This window comes from Chaetodon auriga, chromosome 12, assembly GCF_051107435.1.
Source record: "Chaetodon auriga isolate fChaAug3 chromosome 12, fChaAug3.hap1, whole genome shotgun sequence".
Lineage (NCBI taxonomy): Eukaryota > Metazoa > Chordata > Actinopteri > Chaetodontiformes > Chaetodontidae > Chaetodon > Chaetodon auriga.
In genome coordinates, this window is record NC_135085.1 from 26400001 (window position 1) to 26415000 (window position 15000).

General features: G+C 48.2%; 1 protein-coding gene across 3 annotated transcripts in view; it reads right to left on the bottom strand.

Moving 5' to 3' along the window:
- pex5lb (peroxisomal biogenesis factor 5-like b) overlaps positions 1 to 15000 on the bottom strand; it is a 32762-nt gene that overhangs the window by 10060 nt on the left and 7702 nt on the right. Inside the window, exons 2-7 of one of the 3 annotated variants that reach the window (XM_076744797.1) lie at positions 12592 to 12687; positions 6403 to 6517; positions 5195 to 5464; positions 4521 to 4638; positions 3908 to 3995; positions 3278 to 3376 (exon numbers count right to left, since the gene is read on the bottom strand). In XM_076744797.1, coding sequence (XP_076600912.1) covers positions 3278 to 3376; positions 3908 to 3995; positions 4521 to 4638; positions 5195 to 5464; positions 6403 to 6517; positions 12592 to 12687 — 786 coding nt within the window. The remainder of the gene's footprint in view (positions 1 to 3277; positions 3377 to 3907; positions 3996 to 4520; positions 4639 to 5194; positions 5465 to 6402; positions 6518 to 12591; positions 12688 to 15000) is intronic. The other 2 variants (XM_076744798.1, XM_076744796.1) reach the window with 2 other exon arrangements.

Below are 15000 nucleotides of genomic sequence, written 5' to 3' on the forward strand. Positions count from 1 at the left end.
GTTTTTATGCCCACAGGCTTCTTGCAGCTTTGACTTTTTCTCATCAAAGCATCTTTTCTAACACAGCTCAGGTTCTGCTTCCTGTCAATCACATGTGAGGAACATGAAGTGTTCCTGCAGGAACCAGGAGGCCTGTTCCATGAAGTCACCTCTGCAACTGTCGCCAGGTCCACGTCAGCCTGGTGTCTCTGAGCTCAGAGTGCTGCTGTATAATGTAGGAACATATAAATAGTGGATCAGGACTCTGAGTCCCTCCTCAAACACTCAGCACTCCTCGCCCTGACCAACCTCCTCCAAACACAGTGATCAGGCTCTCAGCTCACAGTCACGTCCTCCTGCTGTTCGTGTTTCCTCTTCTGAATATTACTAGTACTGTACAAACCAGACCGGACCTCCACCCAGTCTGACCCGGCCTCCAGTGTCCCCGTGTTCACGTCTGGTTTTAAGAATTATTCTGTGCTCATGCTCCCAAATCAGGTTAACTTCAAACTGACACAGAGGATCTGATGTGGTTTGGAGCAGCGAGGCTGTGGATGATGGTGATGATAGGAGTTGGCAATTGATCAGTAAGTGTTTTCTGGCTCGCACGAGGATCTAGGCTGTTAGCAGACTTCGTTATTGTTGTTGTCACTGTGTCACGCAGCACTCGCTCTCACTCTCTGAGGTTCGATAGTAGGGTCGGCTGACGCGGGTCACGCCCTCTATCTGTCGCTAGCTGGCAAAATCCTGAAGGGTACGTGACGGGAGGCCTGGGGTTCAAACATGATGCACAGAGGGGGGCAGGTTGGAGCGGCAGGTGGGGGGTCGCTAAGGACTCAAAGGCAGATCTCTGACAGGTTAATCCAGCCGTGCAGACTCCAATGACTCAGATAAATCCTGAAATATTCTCTGAAACACAGTAACCAGAATCAAACGTCTGACTTTCACACATTTGTTCCTCAAATAAAAATGTTTACAGAAATATAAAATCAGCACTGTGAGCGCTGGAGGCCACAGGGAGCTTCACGCTGAAGATAAAGAAAGAGCTCCTGCTGCACAGTGCAAAACACAAAACCGTCTCATCGAAAGGTTTTCATCATATTTAACACAGTCGGTCAGAGAGGACCTCGAGTCTCCGTGGATTAAAACACCTGCAGCTAAATTCAGAAACTGTCAGCCGTGATGAAGAGGAGCTTTTAATCAGAGGCTCATCAATCAGAGGAGACGCTGTGATTGGTTCACCGAGCCGACATGACGCGACTGGAGAGCAGAAGGACACGACCTCATCGACACGAGAGCCTCAAATTAAATATCTGACAGAGAAAATCTGCACTTTAATCACAGAGCTGTTAGTTCACTTCATTTTCTCAAACCATTATATGAACCACCATCATCCACCGTCCTGAACCAGTCTGGACCAGTCTGAACCAGTCTGAACCAGTCTGAACCAGTCTGGACCAGTCTGGACCAGTCTGGGCCAAAGCGCTGCTAGTAAAAACAGGAGATGCAGTACTTGATTTTAGAAAAATAAAAACGTTTGATTCATTGGTGGAAACATCAGACCTTAAAGACAAAGTCTGACATTTTCGTGAAATAAGACAGACTGCAGCTGGTTAGCTTAGCTTAGCATAAAGACTGGAAACGGGGGGAAAGAGCTAGCCTGGCTCTGTGGTCTTTACATGAGTCTGTGTGTCAGCGACATCTAGAGGCCACAATCATCAAAGCAGCTGTGCGATGAGAGACAGCGTCAGTCAGTCCTTCATCAAACCACCAAACCCCCGTCCTGCTCATCCTCACCTTCATCAGCGGTGGGGGGGGTCAGTCAGGCAGCAGAACCACACTAGCAGGGATTACATAACGTACATGGGGGGGTTGTGTTGCGTGGGATTATGACATTATGACCACTGTAGGATTAAATCACTGCACTCGTTACCATTACCTGACCAGTCTCATGAGCAGGAACTGATTTCTTTACAGCTTTTAGAGCCGAACGCCTCCAGAGAACTGACTTAATGAAGGACTAATGAAGTCTGAACGTTAGAAAACAACGACGAGCAGAAGACATTTACTGGTGAGACACAACTTTGGTCAGCTGACAATCGAGAGACTCGATTATCAAAAGAGACGCAACTTGACTGCGTTGACGTCTCTACCTGTGAAGTAACAAGGTACCGTAAGAAGAACCAGACGGGGCCCAGACCTTGACGCCTCCCCTGAGACCTTGACGCCTCCCCTGAGACCTTGAGTCCTACCTTTGATCGGTCAGGTGATTCCCTGAATTTCCTGACCGATGCTGGAAGGTGACGGTGGATCCTTCTGTTACGGTGCAAAGATCCATTTCTGTCTGCATTCAAAGCAGCTTCAACCAGCACATCCTCACCTCCACCCTCCCACAGCCCGGTCACCCCTCCCTGTTCGGTTCACCGACAGGCGGGTAACCAAGTACGTTTCCTGTCTGCTAACTGGGTGAACTGTGACATCACGATTGGCTCCTCCTCCCTCTGTCGAGCTGCTTTTATTGGTTGAGTGTTGTCTTTTCTTTGTCTGACAGGAACAAATGTTTTATGAATAAAGGCGTCGTCCTTGTTTCTGTGACTGACATTCAGTCACTTTATGCTTCTGATTCCTTTTTCTCAGCAGAGAACCTTTTATGACGCTGACGGTGAAATGACGTCAGACCAGAGTGGTTCTGATTAATGCTGTGTTTCATCAGACGGGCTGTTTCCATCGCTCTGGAGAGACAACGTCGATGTGATTATCACTGCAGGCCGTCTGAGCAACATGACAGTAAAATTCATCAACACAGACTCAGAAATCATGAAAAGATTCAACCTGACCTGAAAGTCACTGCACAGGAAAACAAAGTGTCTGAGCTGTTTTTGGTTTTCTGCCTCATTCCATGAGTCAGTTTGAGATGAAAACAGGAAACATGAGTGAACGTCGCACGGATCAAACTGCTCAGACTGCAGATCAGCTGAGGACTCGGACCGTATCAGAGTCTCACTTGAAAACTGATCCCGAGGCTGCCGGTTCGTCCTGACGGAGGCTGATCTGAGTGCAGTCATTAATCTGACTGCCTGCTGGATTCTCAGATGACAGGAAGCAGCTTTCTGATGACATCAGCAACATCTGATCTTCAACACGGAGCGGCTGAACGAGACAGTCGTCATCACAACCAAGTGAAGGATTTTCACAGCGATGACACGTTTGGAAAGTTTAGAAAGTAGAGATTCAGTGAGGACGTTCATGGACAATGAGGACATTTTGTGTGTGTGTGTGTGTTTGTGTGTGTTTATACCTCAACAGCAGCCTTCGCTCTAACAAACTCGTCCTCCAGAGACTCCTTTCTAGCCAACAAGGAACGGGTCCGTCTGCGCTGTCTGGACACCCCGCAGTCCTGGAAACACACACACACACACACACACACACACACACACACACACACACACACGCAGAGGAAGGTCAGCCAGCAGCTGTCAGTGAGACAAACCAACAGACACAAAAAGCCTGAGAACAAAGTCAAAGTCATTCAAAACTTTTCCATGACTTCTCAAGGATCCATAATGAAATTTCCATGACCCTTTAGCACCAATAATCACTCAAACTGTTTTGTACAGGTGTGTCCATGTTCTGTGCTGTACACTTCACGGTGACCATATTCACTTCAGTCCACACATTGTCCTCTGAAGCACTTCTATCAGTGAGGAAGAGGCTCTGTGGACGCTGAGCTCACTGCGCTGTCGGTGTGCGTTCATGCATTCGACCATGAACAGGCTGGATGAAGGGCTGGAAAACAAGACTTTGAAATTCCAAGTTCCATTTTCCCAGGCTCCCTGAACTGTACACTGGATCCACAGTACTCTATTGAGGATGAAGTACTGCAGTGTGAATATGAGCAGTACTACAGTGGTGTGAGACAGCAGCTCACCTGTGTTGAAGAGATGAAGTCGAGATCGTCGAAGCTGTGGATGTCAAAGGAGGTCTTTGTTTGAGGATCAGTTTTAAACTCTGCAGACCTGAAGAGCGAAACACAAAGCTGCTGTTAGCCTTAAGGCTCTATTAGCGTTAAAGCAGCTGTTAGCATGAAAGCTCTGTTAGTGTTAAAGTAGCTGTTAGCATCAAAGGTCTGTTAGCATTAAAGCAGCTGTTAGCATCAAAGGTCTGTTGGCGTTAAAGCGCCTGCTAACATCAAGGGTCTGTTAGCGTTAAAGGTCTGTTAGCCTTAAAGCGGCTGTTAGCATTAAAGCAGCTGTTAGCATCAAAGGTCTGTTAGTGTTAAAGCAGCTGTTAGCATCAAAGGTCTGTTAGCGTTACAAGTCTGTTAGCGTTAAAGCAGCTGTTAGCGTTAAAGCAGCTGTTAGCATCAAAGGTCTGTTAGTGTTAAAGCAGCTGTTAGCATCAAAGGTCTGTTGGCGTTAAAGCAGCTGTTAGCGTTAAAGCAGCTGTTAGCATCAAAGGTCTGTTGGCGGTAAAGCAGCTGTTAGCGTTAAGGCTGTATTAGCGGTAAAGCAGCTGTTAGCAGACAGACAGACAGACAGTACCACAGTAGTTCACTGGAGGAGTGATGGGAGGTGCATCTCTTCTCGTATCTCCTGCGTCCTCCGTCCTCCACGTCCAGGTTAACCTCGTCCCATTTGTCCAGAGGAGACGACAGACTGACTGTGAACACAACAACAACAACAACGTGATGCATCAGATCTGATCAGACTCCCACTGCTGTAACAAACTGAGTACATGTGAGGAAATAATCACCAAAAGTACAAAAATCAGACAGAAGTCGTCAGAAAACTGGAATTATCATTTCAAGAAAACAGTCAGAAGCTTAGTTCACGTTCATGTCAATCTGCATACTAAATCTTTGTGTCATGATCACGTCTATCAATAAAAGTCCTTAAAACCTTCTGAGGACACAGAGGTGAAACAGGAAGCTCAGTTCTCATCACAGTAAAAGCTCAGATTAAAGTCAGCATCCACTGGTTTTTACTCACAGCTGACTGAGCTCAAAGCTTTCAACAAAATGAACAACACGAGGACAAGCAGCTAAAAACAACCTGAAGCTGATCTGAGGTCTGTTTCCGTCATCATGACGATTCAGTGTTTCTGTTACCAGTCGTTTCAAAAAATCACCTTCTTTGTTGTCTTGAACATAATAAAAATGAATACGCTCATTATCTGTTGTCACATGGTTCCTGTGTGTTGGTTTAGTCTGCAGTACCTGAGTCCAGCGAGATCCTCTCAGGTGTTCTGGGAGTGGCAGGCAGGTGTTCCACCTCAACCTGGATCAGCTCCGTTTCCTCAGGTCTCGTCCGGCGCCGAGGACTCCTCGAGCTCCTCGAGCTCCTCGAGCTTCTCGAGCTGCCCATCCTCCTCAGAGGGCTCCTCTTCTGGTCCTTATTACTGCTGCTGCCACTACTACCAGCGCTACTGCTCCCGCTGCTCTCCCCCGGCTCACTGAGGTCCACCAGGTCCAGAGCTGTGGACAGAACTGTAGGACAGGGTGGACAGACAGGGTGTCTGATGACAACTAAAGCAAGAAAATCCAGATTTCTAAATCTGAGAAAGGATGATTTAAATTTTGGGATGAACATTACAGTACATGTCCCCTGAATGTCACAGTACGTGTCCCCTGAACGTTCTAGTACATGTCCCCTGAACATCACAGTACGTGTCCCCTGAACGTTACAGTGCTCAGAGAATAAACAGTGTGCACTGACATCCAAACGGAGCTCGTTCACGTTGACCTTTAAATGTCTCATCACGCTCTGACACAGGACGCCACCGTTTGATCAGCAGTTTGAAGCAGAACAGATGAAATTTCAGCTGATCAGTTTCTGAGATGTGGAAAGTTTTTTTGATGAAAATACAGAAACAGAGCAGAGAGTCTGCATGAGACTCATAATGAATGTGAGGAGGAGGAGGAGGAGGAAGGAGCAGACAGGAGGACGAAGCAGGTCAGAGGTGTTAATTAATGGCTGGTGTACCTGCTGAGTTGGAGGTGACAGATGGCCACAGAGGAGGAAGGAGGACAGCAAGGACACAAAGTTAGAGGAACACAGGAGGAGAGAGGACAGCAAAGGCACTCATCAGAGAGGTGAAAAGGAGAGGAGGTCAGAGGAGGAGCTGAACAAAGAGCTTTGGGAAAATCACGAAGGAGCAGCAGACAGGGAGAAGAAACAAATGGAGGAAGAAGTGCAGAGAGAAGAAGGAGGTCAGAGTCTGCAGTGCCATGAGGGGAGAGGAGCAACCCGGCGCATCATCCGGGCACCTCCTTCACCCTGACACCACCTGAGAGGAGGGAGGGTGGAGCCGTGAGAGGAGGATGGATGAAGAGGAGGTGCTGATGAGCAGCATAGGATCCCTGCTGAGCTGTGGAGGACGGGGGAGACAGAGGGGGGTGAGAGGTGATAATTAGCGGGAGCTTACCCGCTGTGTTGGAGGTGAGGGGTCGGGCGGAGGAGGCATCGCTCCGGCTCTCAGACAGGAAGTCGTCAATGGAGGGACTCAGCAGGGGTCGACTCTCCTGCTGCTCCCGAACCAGCTGGAGACCGAAAACAGCAAGTTAGAGGCCAGAGAGGAGGAGGGACGGCTTCAAGGAGTATGATGGAGGACGATAACTGCACTCTACTGCGTCTCTGTACTGCACTCTACTGCATCTCTGTACTGCAGTCTACTGCACTCCACTGCGTCTCCGTACTGCACTCTACTGCGTCTCTGTACTACACTCTACTGCATCTCTGTACTGCACTCTACTGCACTCTACTGCATCTCTGTACTGCACTCTACTGCACTCCACTGTGTCTCTGTACTGCACTCTACTGCGTCTCTGTACTACACTCTACTGCATCTCTGTACTGCACTCTACTGCGTCTCTGTACTACACTCTACTGCATCTCTGTACTGCACTCTACTGCGTCTCTGTACTGCACTCTACTGCATCTCTGTACTGCACTCTACTGTGTCTCTGTACTGCACTCTACTGCATCTCTGTACTGCACTCTACTGCACTCCACTGTGTCTCTGTACTGCACTCTACTGCGTCTCTGTACTGCACTCTACTGCATCTCTGTACTGCACTCTACTGCACTCCACTGTGTCTCTGTACTGCACTCTACTGCGTCTCTGTACTGCACTCTACTGCATCTCTGTACTGCACTCTACTGCACTCTACTGCGTCTCTGTACTGCACTCTACTGCGTCTCTGTACTACACTCTACTGTGTCTCTGTACTGCACTCTACTGCGTCTCTGTACTGCACTCTACTGCCTCTCTGTACTACACTCTACTGCCTCTCTGTACTGCACTCTACTGCGTCTCTGTACTACACTCTACTGCCTCTCTGTACTGCACTCTACTGTGTCTCTGTACTGCACTCTACTGCGTCTCTGAACTGCACTCTACTGTGTCTCTGTACTGCACTCTACTGCGTCTCTGAACTGCACTCTACTGCGTCTCTGTACTGCACTCTACTGTGTCTCTGAACTGCACTCTACTGCGTCTCTGTACTACACTCTACTGCCTCTCTGTACTGCACTCTACTGTGTCTCTGTACTGCACTCTACTGCGTCTCTGAACTGCACTCTACTGTGTCTCTGTACTGCACTCTACTGCGTCTCTGAACTGCACTCTACTGCGTCTCTGTACTGCACTCTACTGCGTCTCTGAACTGCACTCTACTGTGTCTCTGAACTGCACTTTCACTGTTTCATTACTAAACTCTATCTTCTTCTAATAGTGACTTTGACTTGACGGTGACTTCGCTGTTAGCTTGATTTTTTTTAAGTCTATCTTTGTTTCTATTTTGTCAAGTTATCTCCATTAGCAGTTGGTTGAATTAGCTGTTAGCCACTCCTGTTAGCAGCTCCTGTTAGCAGCTCCTGTTAGCGGCTCCTGTTAGCCACTCCTGTTAGCGGCTCCTGTTAGCAGCTCCTGTTAGCGGCTCCTGTTAGCAGCTCCTGTTAGCCACTCCTGTTAGCAGCTCCTGTTAGCGCCTCCTATTAGCGGCTCCTGTTAGCGCCTCCTGTTAGCGGCTCCTGTTAGCAGCTCCTGTTAGCGGCTCCTGTTAACAGAGTACTCTGGGTGTACCGATAAATATCACTGCTCATACTGAAGGAAAATGAAAAACACGATGACTCTCAGGGACGTCCTGCAGTTATCGCGAGCGTCGCTGCCTGCAGCCCGGACGTTTGGCCCGTTAGGATAGATTTCCTCTGAGACGTTTGATAAATACGATGTGATTGGAGGCGTCGTGGCTGTTCATTCACTTCAATGTGCTTTGATTTGAAAGAATAAGAGAAACACGTCTCAGCAGGCTGTAAATACTCGAGCAGCGCTGTCGTCCATCAGTGCCGCTCACTGAAGGATGACTGCAGAGAAGAAGCGAAGGCCAGTGAGGCTCAAGTCACAGTAAAGAAGAGAAACTGCTCCAAATATGATGAAACGTTCCCAAACGAGTCCCGAACACGATCCTCCGAAGGTTTGAAGCTCTTTGTGCCTTTTTAAACCTTAATGAACCATTTTGTGTTGGAGGGACGCCTGGAGAGCTTTTCAGAGAGCAGTGAGACACGTTCAGTCCTTCAGTCCATTCATGAACAGAGCAGCTGCTGATTCACTGTTTCAGCCTCTTTACATGTTTAATTCATCAGAGCTGCTGCTGACAGGACAGAGTGAGGAGGAGCAGAGGAGGCGCAGAGGAGGACTGAAGCCAGCCTGAAGGAGTTAGACAGACTCAGACGATCAGACCTCCCTCAGAACAGCGAATCAGGCCGAGCCGCAGCCTTTCGTGGACGCTGCCTGGTCTTCAGGTGGACCTCAGGCTGCATCACTGACGCCTTTCACAGCTCAAGTCTTCGTTAACGAGCATCGTGAGAACGACGGAGGCTCGTGAATCTCAGTAAAACCTTCCTCATTTGACCCTATTAGAGATAATTCTGCTGCCTGTTAAACGTCCAACATACACAGTCACTACACGGCAGGACGTCATGGAGAGACATTCAAACACTCAGCTGTCCTGGTGGACATAAAGAGTTCGGACGGATCGTTTGTTGATCGGCGCCGTTGGCCGTCGGTCGTCGGTCGCATTGTTTCTGTGTTGTATCATCTGATCTGAGGAGGATCTTCAACCTTTATCTCACGGTTTATGAAACACGTTTGAACATGGAGCTTCGTGCTTCTGAGACCTTAAACTGTCCTCATGAGACTCAGACACTTCACATGTGAGACACGTCAAACTGCAGGTGTGAAAGAGCCTCCAGTGCGACGCAGGACATCACTTCTGTCCTCCTTCACACTCTCACTTTACATGTGAACAACCAGCTGCAGCACCGTGAACGTCCTCCAGGACTGCTGGTCTGCTGCTCTACGGCCGCCTCACCACCACCAGCCTTCAACACCATCATCCCAACTCTGCTTCAGGAGAAGCTCTCCCAGCTGAGCGTGCCTGACTCCACCTGCAGGTGGATCACAGACTTCCTGTCTGACAGGAAACAGTGCGTGAAGCTGGGGAAACACTTCTCCGACGCTAAGACCATCAGCACCGGATCCCCCCAGGGCTGTGTTCTTTCTCCTCTGCTCTTCTCCCTGTACACAAACAGCTGCACCTCCAGTCACCAGTCTGTCAAGCTCCTGAAGTTTGCGGACGACACCACCCTCATCGGACTCATCTCTGATGGCGACGAGTCCGCCTACAGGTGGGAGGTTGACCATCTGGTGACCTGGTGCAACCAGAACAACCTGGAGCTAAATGCTCTAAAGACAGTGGAGATGGTTGTGGACTACAGGAAGAACTCAGCCTCACCCGCCCCCATCACCCTCTGTGACTCCACTATTGACACTGTGGAGTCTTTCCGCTTCCTGGGAACTATCATCTCCCAGGACCTCAAGTGGGAGCCGAACATCAGCTCCCTCATCAGGAAAGCACAGCAGAGGATGTTCTTCCTACGGCAGCTGAAGAAATTCAGCCTGCCAAAGACAATGATGGTGCACTTCTACACAGCCATCATTGAGTCCATCCTCACCTCCTCCATCACCGTCTGGTACGCTGCTGCCACCGCCAAGGACAAGGGCAGACTGCAGCGTGTCATTCGGTCTGCAGAGAAGGTGATTGGCTGCAATCTACCATCTCTTCAGGACCTGTGCGCCTCCAGGACCCTGAGGCGTGCAGGCTGATCCCTCTCACCCCGGACACAAACTCTTTGAGACGCTCCCCTCTGGCAGGAGGCTGCGGTCCATCAGGACCAAAACCTCACGCCACAAGAACAGTTTTTTCCCGTCTGCTGTCAGCCTGACCAACAAGGCCCGGAACCCCCCCGACACTCTTCACACTCCACCTCTGCCTCATCTGTCACACTGACATAAATACAACTCTATGCGTTACATTAATGCTCAACTTGGACTTGTTTCTGAAAAACAGACTGTGTTTCCGGAAAATAACAAACAACAAAAAACAGACTTGTGTATATATATTTAAATTGTTATATCTTATGCTCTTATTTTAGTAGATGTGTCATGCACCAATTTCACCAGAACAAATTCCTCGTATGTGTAAAAGCGTACTTGGCAATAAAGCTTTTTCTGATTCTGATTCTGATTCTGATTCTGATTGGCTGTTGAGACGACAGAGACGCAGACTGTTGGACAGGGATCAGGGAAGCAGACGAAGACAGAAACACAGTTTGCTTCCAGCAGACAGAGACGTTTTCTGCTCTGTTCATTTCCTGTCAGAGTCCTTGCACTGCTGCCAGCTCGGGGTCACTGAAAGGCATTCTGGGAAACATAGGACGAAGTACAACGTTTAATTCACCAGTTCAGTCCGAGGCCTGATTTAACCTGATCACAGATCTGTGTGTGTGTGTGTGTGTGTGTGTGTGTGTGTGTGTGTGTGTGCCTTCCTAATCCTAATCCACACGGCCCTGTACGTCCACATGTCAACAGGAATATGCTGGTATTTAATCCTGTGAAAGAGCACAACAGCTCCACATCCAGTGAGGAACATCCGCTCGTAACACCGATCAAATCCCTCCTCACACTTCACACGACATCCAGAAAACGTCTGTTCACTTCCAGATGTCAGAGTTCAGCTGGGGGTTAGAAAACAAAACAAACTGATTCATGGGAAAGAAAACGAGACGATTTCAGAAGACAGGCGGACAGAAGAGAGCACGATGTCAAGATGATAATAATGTCAATGATAATAATCACAGGCTGACGTGACAGAGTTCACCTGTGTTCACCTTTGACCTGTGACCTCACACAACACCTCACAACTCTACTGACGCATCACCACGAATATCACAACAACACTGCTCTGTGATCGCTCGTCAATATTCATCTCTTACTGCATTTCATACTGACTGACATCACGGTGCCGAGCGTGAGACAGACTGCACCTCAGCCAATCAGCTGTGAGTCAGCGCTCGCTGTGCTGTTAGCCAACAAGCTAATGAACTAACCAACGAGACAACTCATAGTAAATTGCTGTATGATTAAACTGGTTATTAAACCGGTTTGTTAGTGTTGTATCTTTGACTGATGACCAGCTCCACACTTCTTTTCAGGAAAATGATCTGAGCAGTGTCTGCAGGTCTTCCTCACAAGGTGCATTCAGCCCAACAACAACAACAACAACAACAACAACAACAACAACAACAACAACAACAACAACAACCTGCACCAAGGGGGGGCAGACTGTCTGCAGCCCACGGGCACACGGTGGTAAAGCTTCGCTGCTGTGAACGCTCAGTAACATCTGGACGAGACTCAGACGATTTGAACATTTTCGTGGCCTTGAGTGAGTGAATCAAACTCTGTTAGCAGTTAGCAGGCTGCTAACTTCTCCCTTCTTCACAAACTCTGGTCAACAGAACAGCACAGAGAAAAAAGAACATGGGGAGGTTATGTGACTGATTAGCACTAGCATGTCCTAGCCTGTTAGCATGTTAGCTCATGAGCTACAGTAGTTAGCGCTGCCTGAGTCGTTCACCACGACTGTAGAAGCAAACATGTTTGTGAGATGAGCAGGAAAATTAAGGACTTCTTTTACTGAGTTATCATTTCATTGATTAGTGTTTCATTTGTCATGTATTTAGGAATATTTATGAATACATTCATTGATGCAGGCCATGAAATGAGTTGATGTGTTTTAGCTACTCGCTGGCCAGTCGCTAGTTAACGCTTTAGTTTACTGAGAAATACTTTTCGAGTATTTCTTTTTCAGTCATCCATCGTGTGTGTGATCACCTTCATCCCTGAAGTGTTTTGACATCAAAGCTCCTGAAAATAACAAAACGACATCATGAGAACACGTTTCCCTCTCAGCAGGTGAGCGACACTCCTGACATGAAGACACATTAACAGAGACACGCGTGACGTCTTCTAGTCTCTACGGTCCACGCAGACGTCTTCTGTGTGCTTCAGGTTTCTGGGTTACACTGGACCTCATCATGTGACCTGTCCTGTTCTACCTGTCCAGGTGTGTCTGACTCTGTCTGAGCGGAAATGAAACGTGAAGCTGCAGGTTTCAGGTTCAGGCAAACAACAAAAATGAAATAAAACAAGAACCAAAAAAAAACTCTGAGCGGTGTGAGGTAAACAAACAAACATGGTCGTCATGCCAACCTTGGTTGTCACGGTGAGGAGGGGGTTTCCTTCTGAGGATGCCTTTTTACCAGGAAGCTCCTTCAGCACCATGGTAACGACCCTGTCCCCTGTCCCCTACAACAGGCAGATGGACAGGGTTCATTCATTCATTCAGGAGGTTCACATTCACTCAGTCACACAAATGTTAATCAGATTTATTTATCAGTCGTTTAGGTCATCTTCTCTACTGTGGAGCCACACTGCCAAGGTGCCTTCCAGCAAGGCAGCGCGTGGCTGCTGGACCACACCGAACACAAAGCAGCAAAAAGATTCAGTTCAAGCCAGAAATGAAACTTAGACTGTTAACGAAAGGAGAAGAACTGAAGGATGAGTTTTTATCTGCGTTCCTCTGATCAAAGTCTGTCGTATGTTTGATTTGTTGATCAATACCCCGAGCCCAAGGATGTTAGCCGTCAAGCTAATGTGACTAAACACACTGAAAAACACTTTGAGGAGAAGAATGTTGAGCTAGAAGTCAAGCTAGCGCTGACCACTGACTGCTGGACAAACGGAGGCTACATCACAACTAGCTTCCACCTCATCAGTGCTGAACAGCAGGTTACGGCAACAGACACACATACAGACGCAGCAGAGGAGGCTTTCCTGTAACAACAGACCAGCAGAGCGCGTGCTAACGCGTGGAGCTAACGTTAACTCTGGCTATGAGAGACGACACAAAAGTTATGTGACAAACAGTTTCCACGTCAAAACCTGGAATCTGGTTCTTTAAATGGCTTCAAATGAGGCTGAACGTTCACACAGATTCTCTTACCTGTTTCTCAATCTGAAACTCTCCAACACTGCTGCAGCCTGTGGGGCTGCAGTAGAGGCTACTAGCCACATACTAGCATGAAACGTGCCAACAACAAATTCAACAGGCTTGCCACATTCTTACAGTCAACAGGAGAGAAACTGGTGTGTTGCTCATAATGTTACCTTCATGTCTTCGTGCTACCAGAGTCGGTGTTATAGAGGAAAATACAGTAGTTGTCAGTTGTGTAACTCCAGTTCAATGAGCACACGTGCAGCCCTCTACCTGCATGCTATCACAGCCACAGTAGAGCACATAATTTTTAATATGCTAAAACTTTCATCACAGTGATGATGCCATTGCATGTAGTGATAGAAGTTGACACCGCTGACGGTGATGAAACTGGTATACCACCCAGCCCTTGGAGCAGTCGTATTAGCCGACCAGCTACTGCCAAGTTAAACAGGACAACCAACAAAATAAACAGTAAAACAATCTAAAACACGGAAAAACTTGCATCTTTCCAAGTTTGAAGTCAGTTCATTGACAGCCGGTGTCGATCCATCCTCAGTTAGAAAGCACTCACAGTTTCATTTATTTCATTTTAGATACAGTCAATCCACTTGGTCTGGATCTCTTCACACTGGTGGAATTAGACAAAGACTTCTGTGTTGGTTCTTGCTGCCAACCACAGAGAATCTGCATGCTTTGCTCACACCTTCCACACCCTCGTGTTGCTGAAGCCAGCGTTAGCCAGGAAACAACAATGGCAGACCAATTCATTAACTGGGTTTGGTGGGCGTGGCGGTCACGTGAACGGAGGAGGCGTGTGTTACATGGTGACGCAGGCAAGTACCAGAAGTGGCCCGGTGGGACAGTGGTAACACTGTCGCCTCACAGCTAGAGGTCCCAGGCTCGATGCCTGCCTGGGGCGCTGGGGGCGTGTCGTCCACCATGCTTTCAGTGCCTGCTGCCCTTTAAGGGAGTTTGCATGTTCTCCCCGTGTTCACCTGGGGTATCCTCCATAAAAATACCCCCACTAAAAAGCCCACTGCGCCTGGTCCTTCCATGGAGGAAGGACTGACCAGGATGGGATAGAAGCAGAGAAATAATTTCACCTAAGCATGGCCTGTGCAGATTCGGACTCTGTAACTCTGCATGTTGTGTGTGATTAATAAAAGCAGTGACTGATGACGAGGCACATCTGGTAGTTCAGGACCAGTGTTTTCTGTCGGGCAGAAAACTCCCTTTGGTGTGGACCTTCGTGACTTTGCAGATGTTTTACATGCAGTAAGAAGCTCCTGAACACACTGAAGGACCATAAGACGTCCGCTCAAACACTCTGCTCCTCAAACTGGACACAGCTCCATACACTGTTCGCAGTGACGGTTTTTTGGTCTGAATCGCTGCACACTTGCATGTACTCATAACCTGTGACCTCCAGAGTGCAGGGGGTCACAGGTTTGAACACACACACGAACACACACACACACACACACACACACACACACACACACACACAGTATTTTTCCTGTGACAGCAGTAAGCACTTAGCAGCTGGAGCTGTTAGACCCACAGAGAGCTGGAGGAGAAGCTGAGCACTGAAACCAAGTCTACTGTGTGAAAAGCTGAGAGTC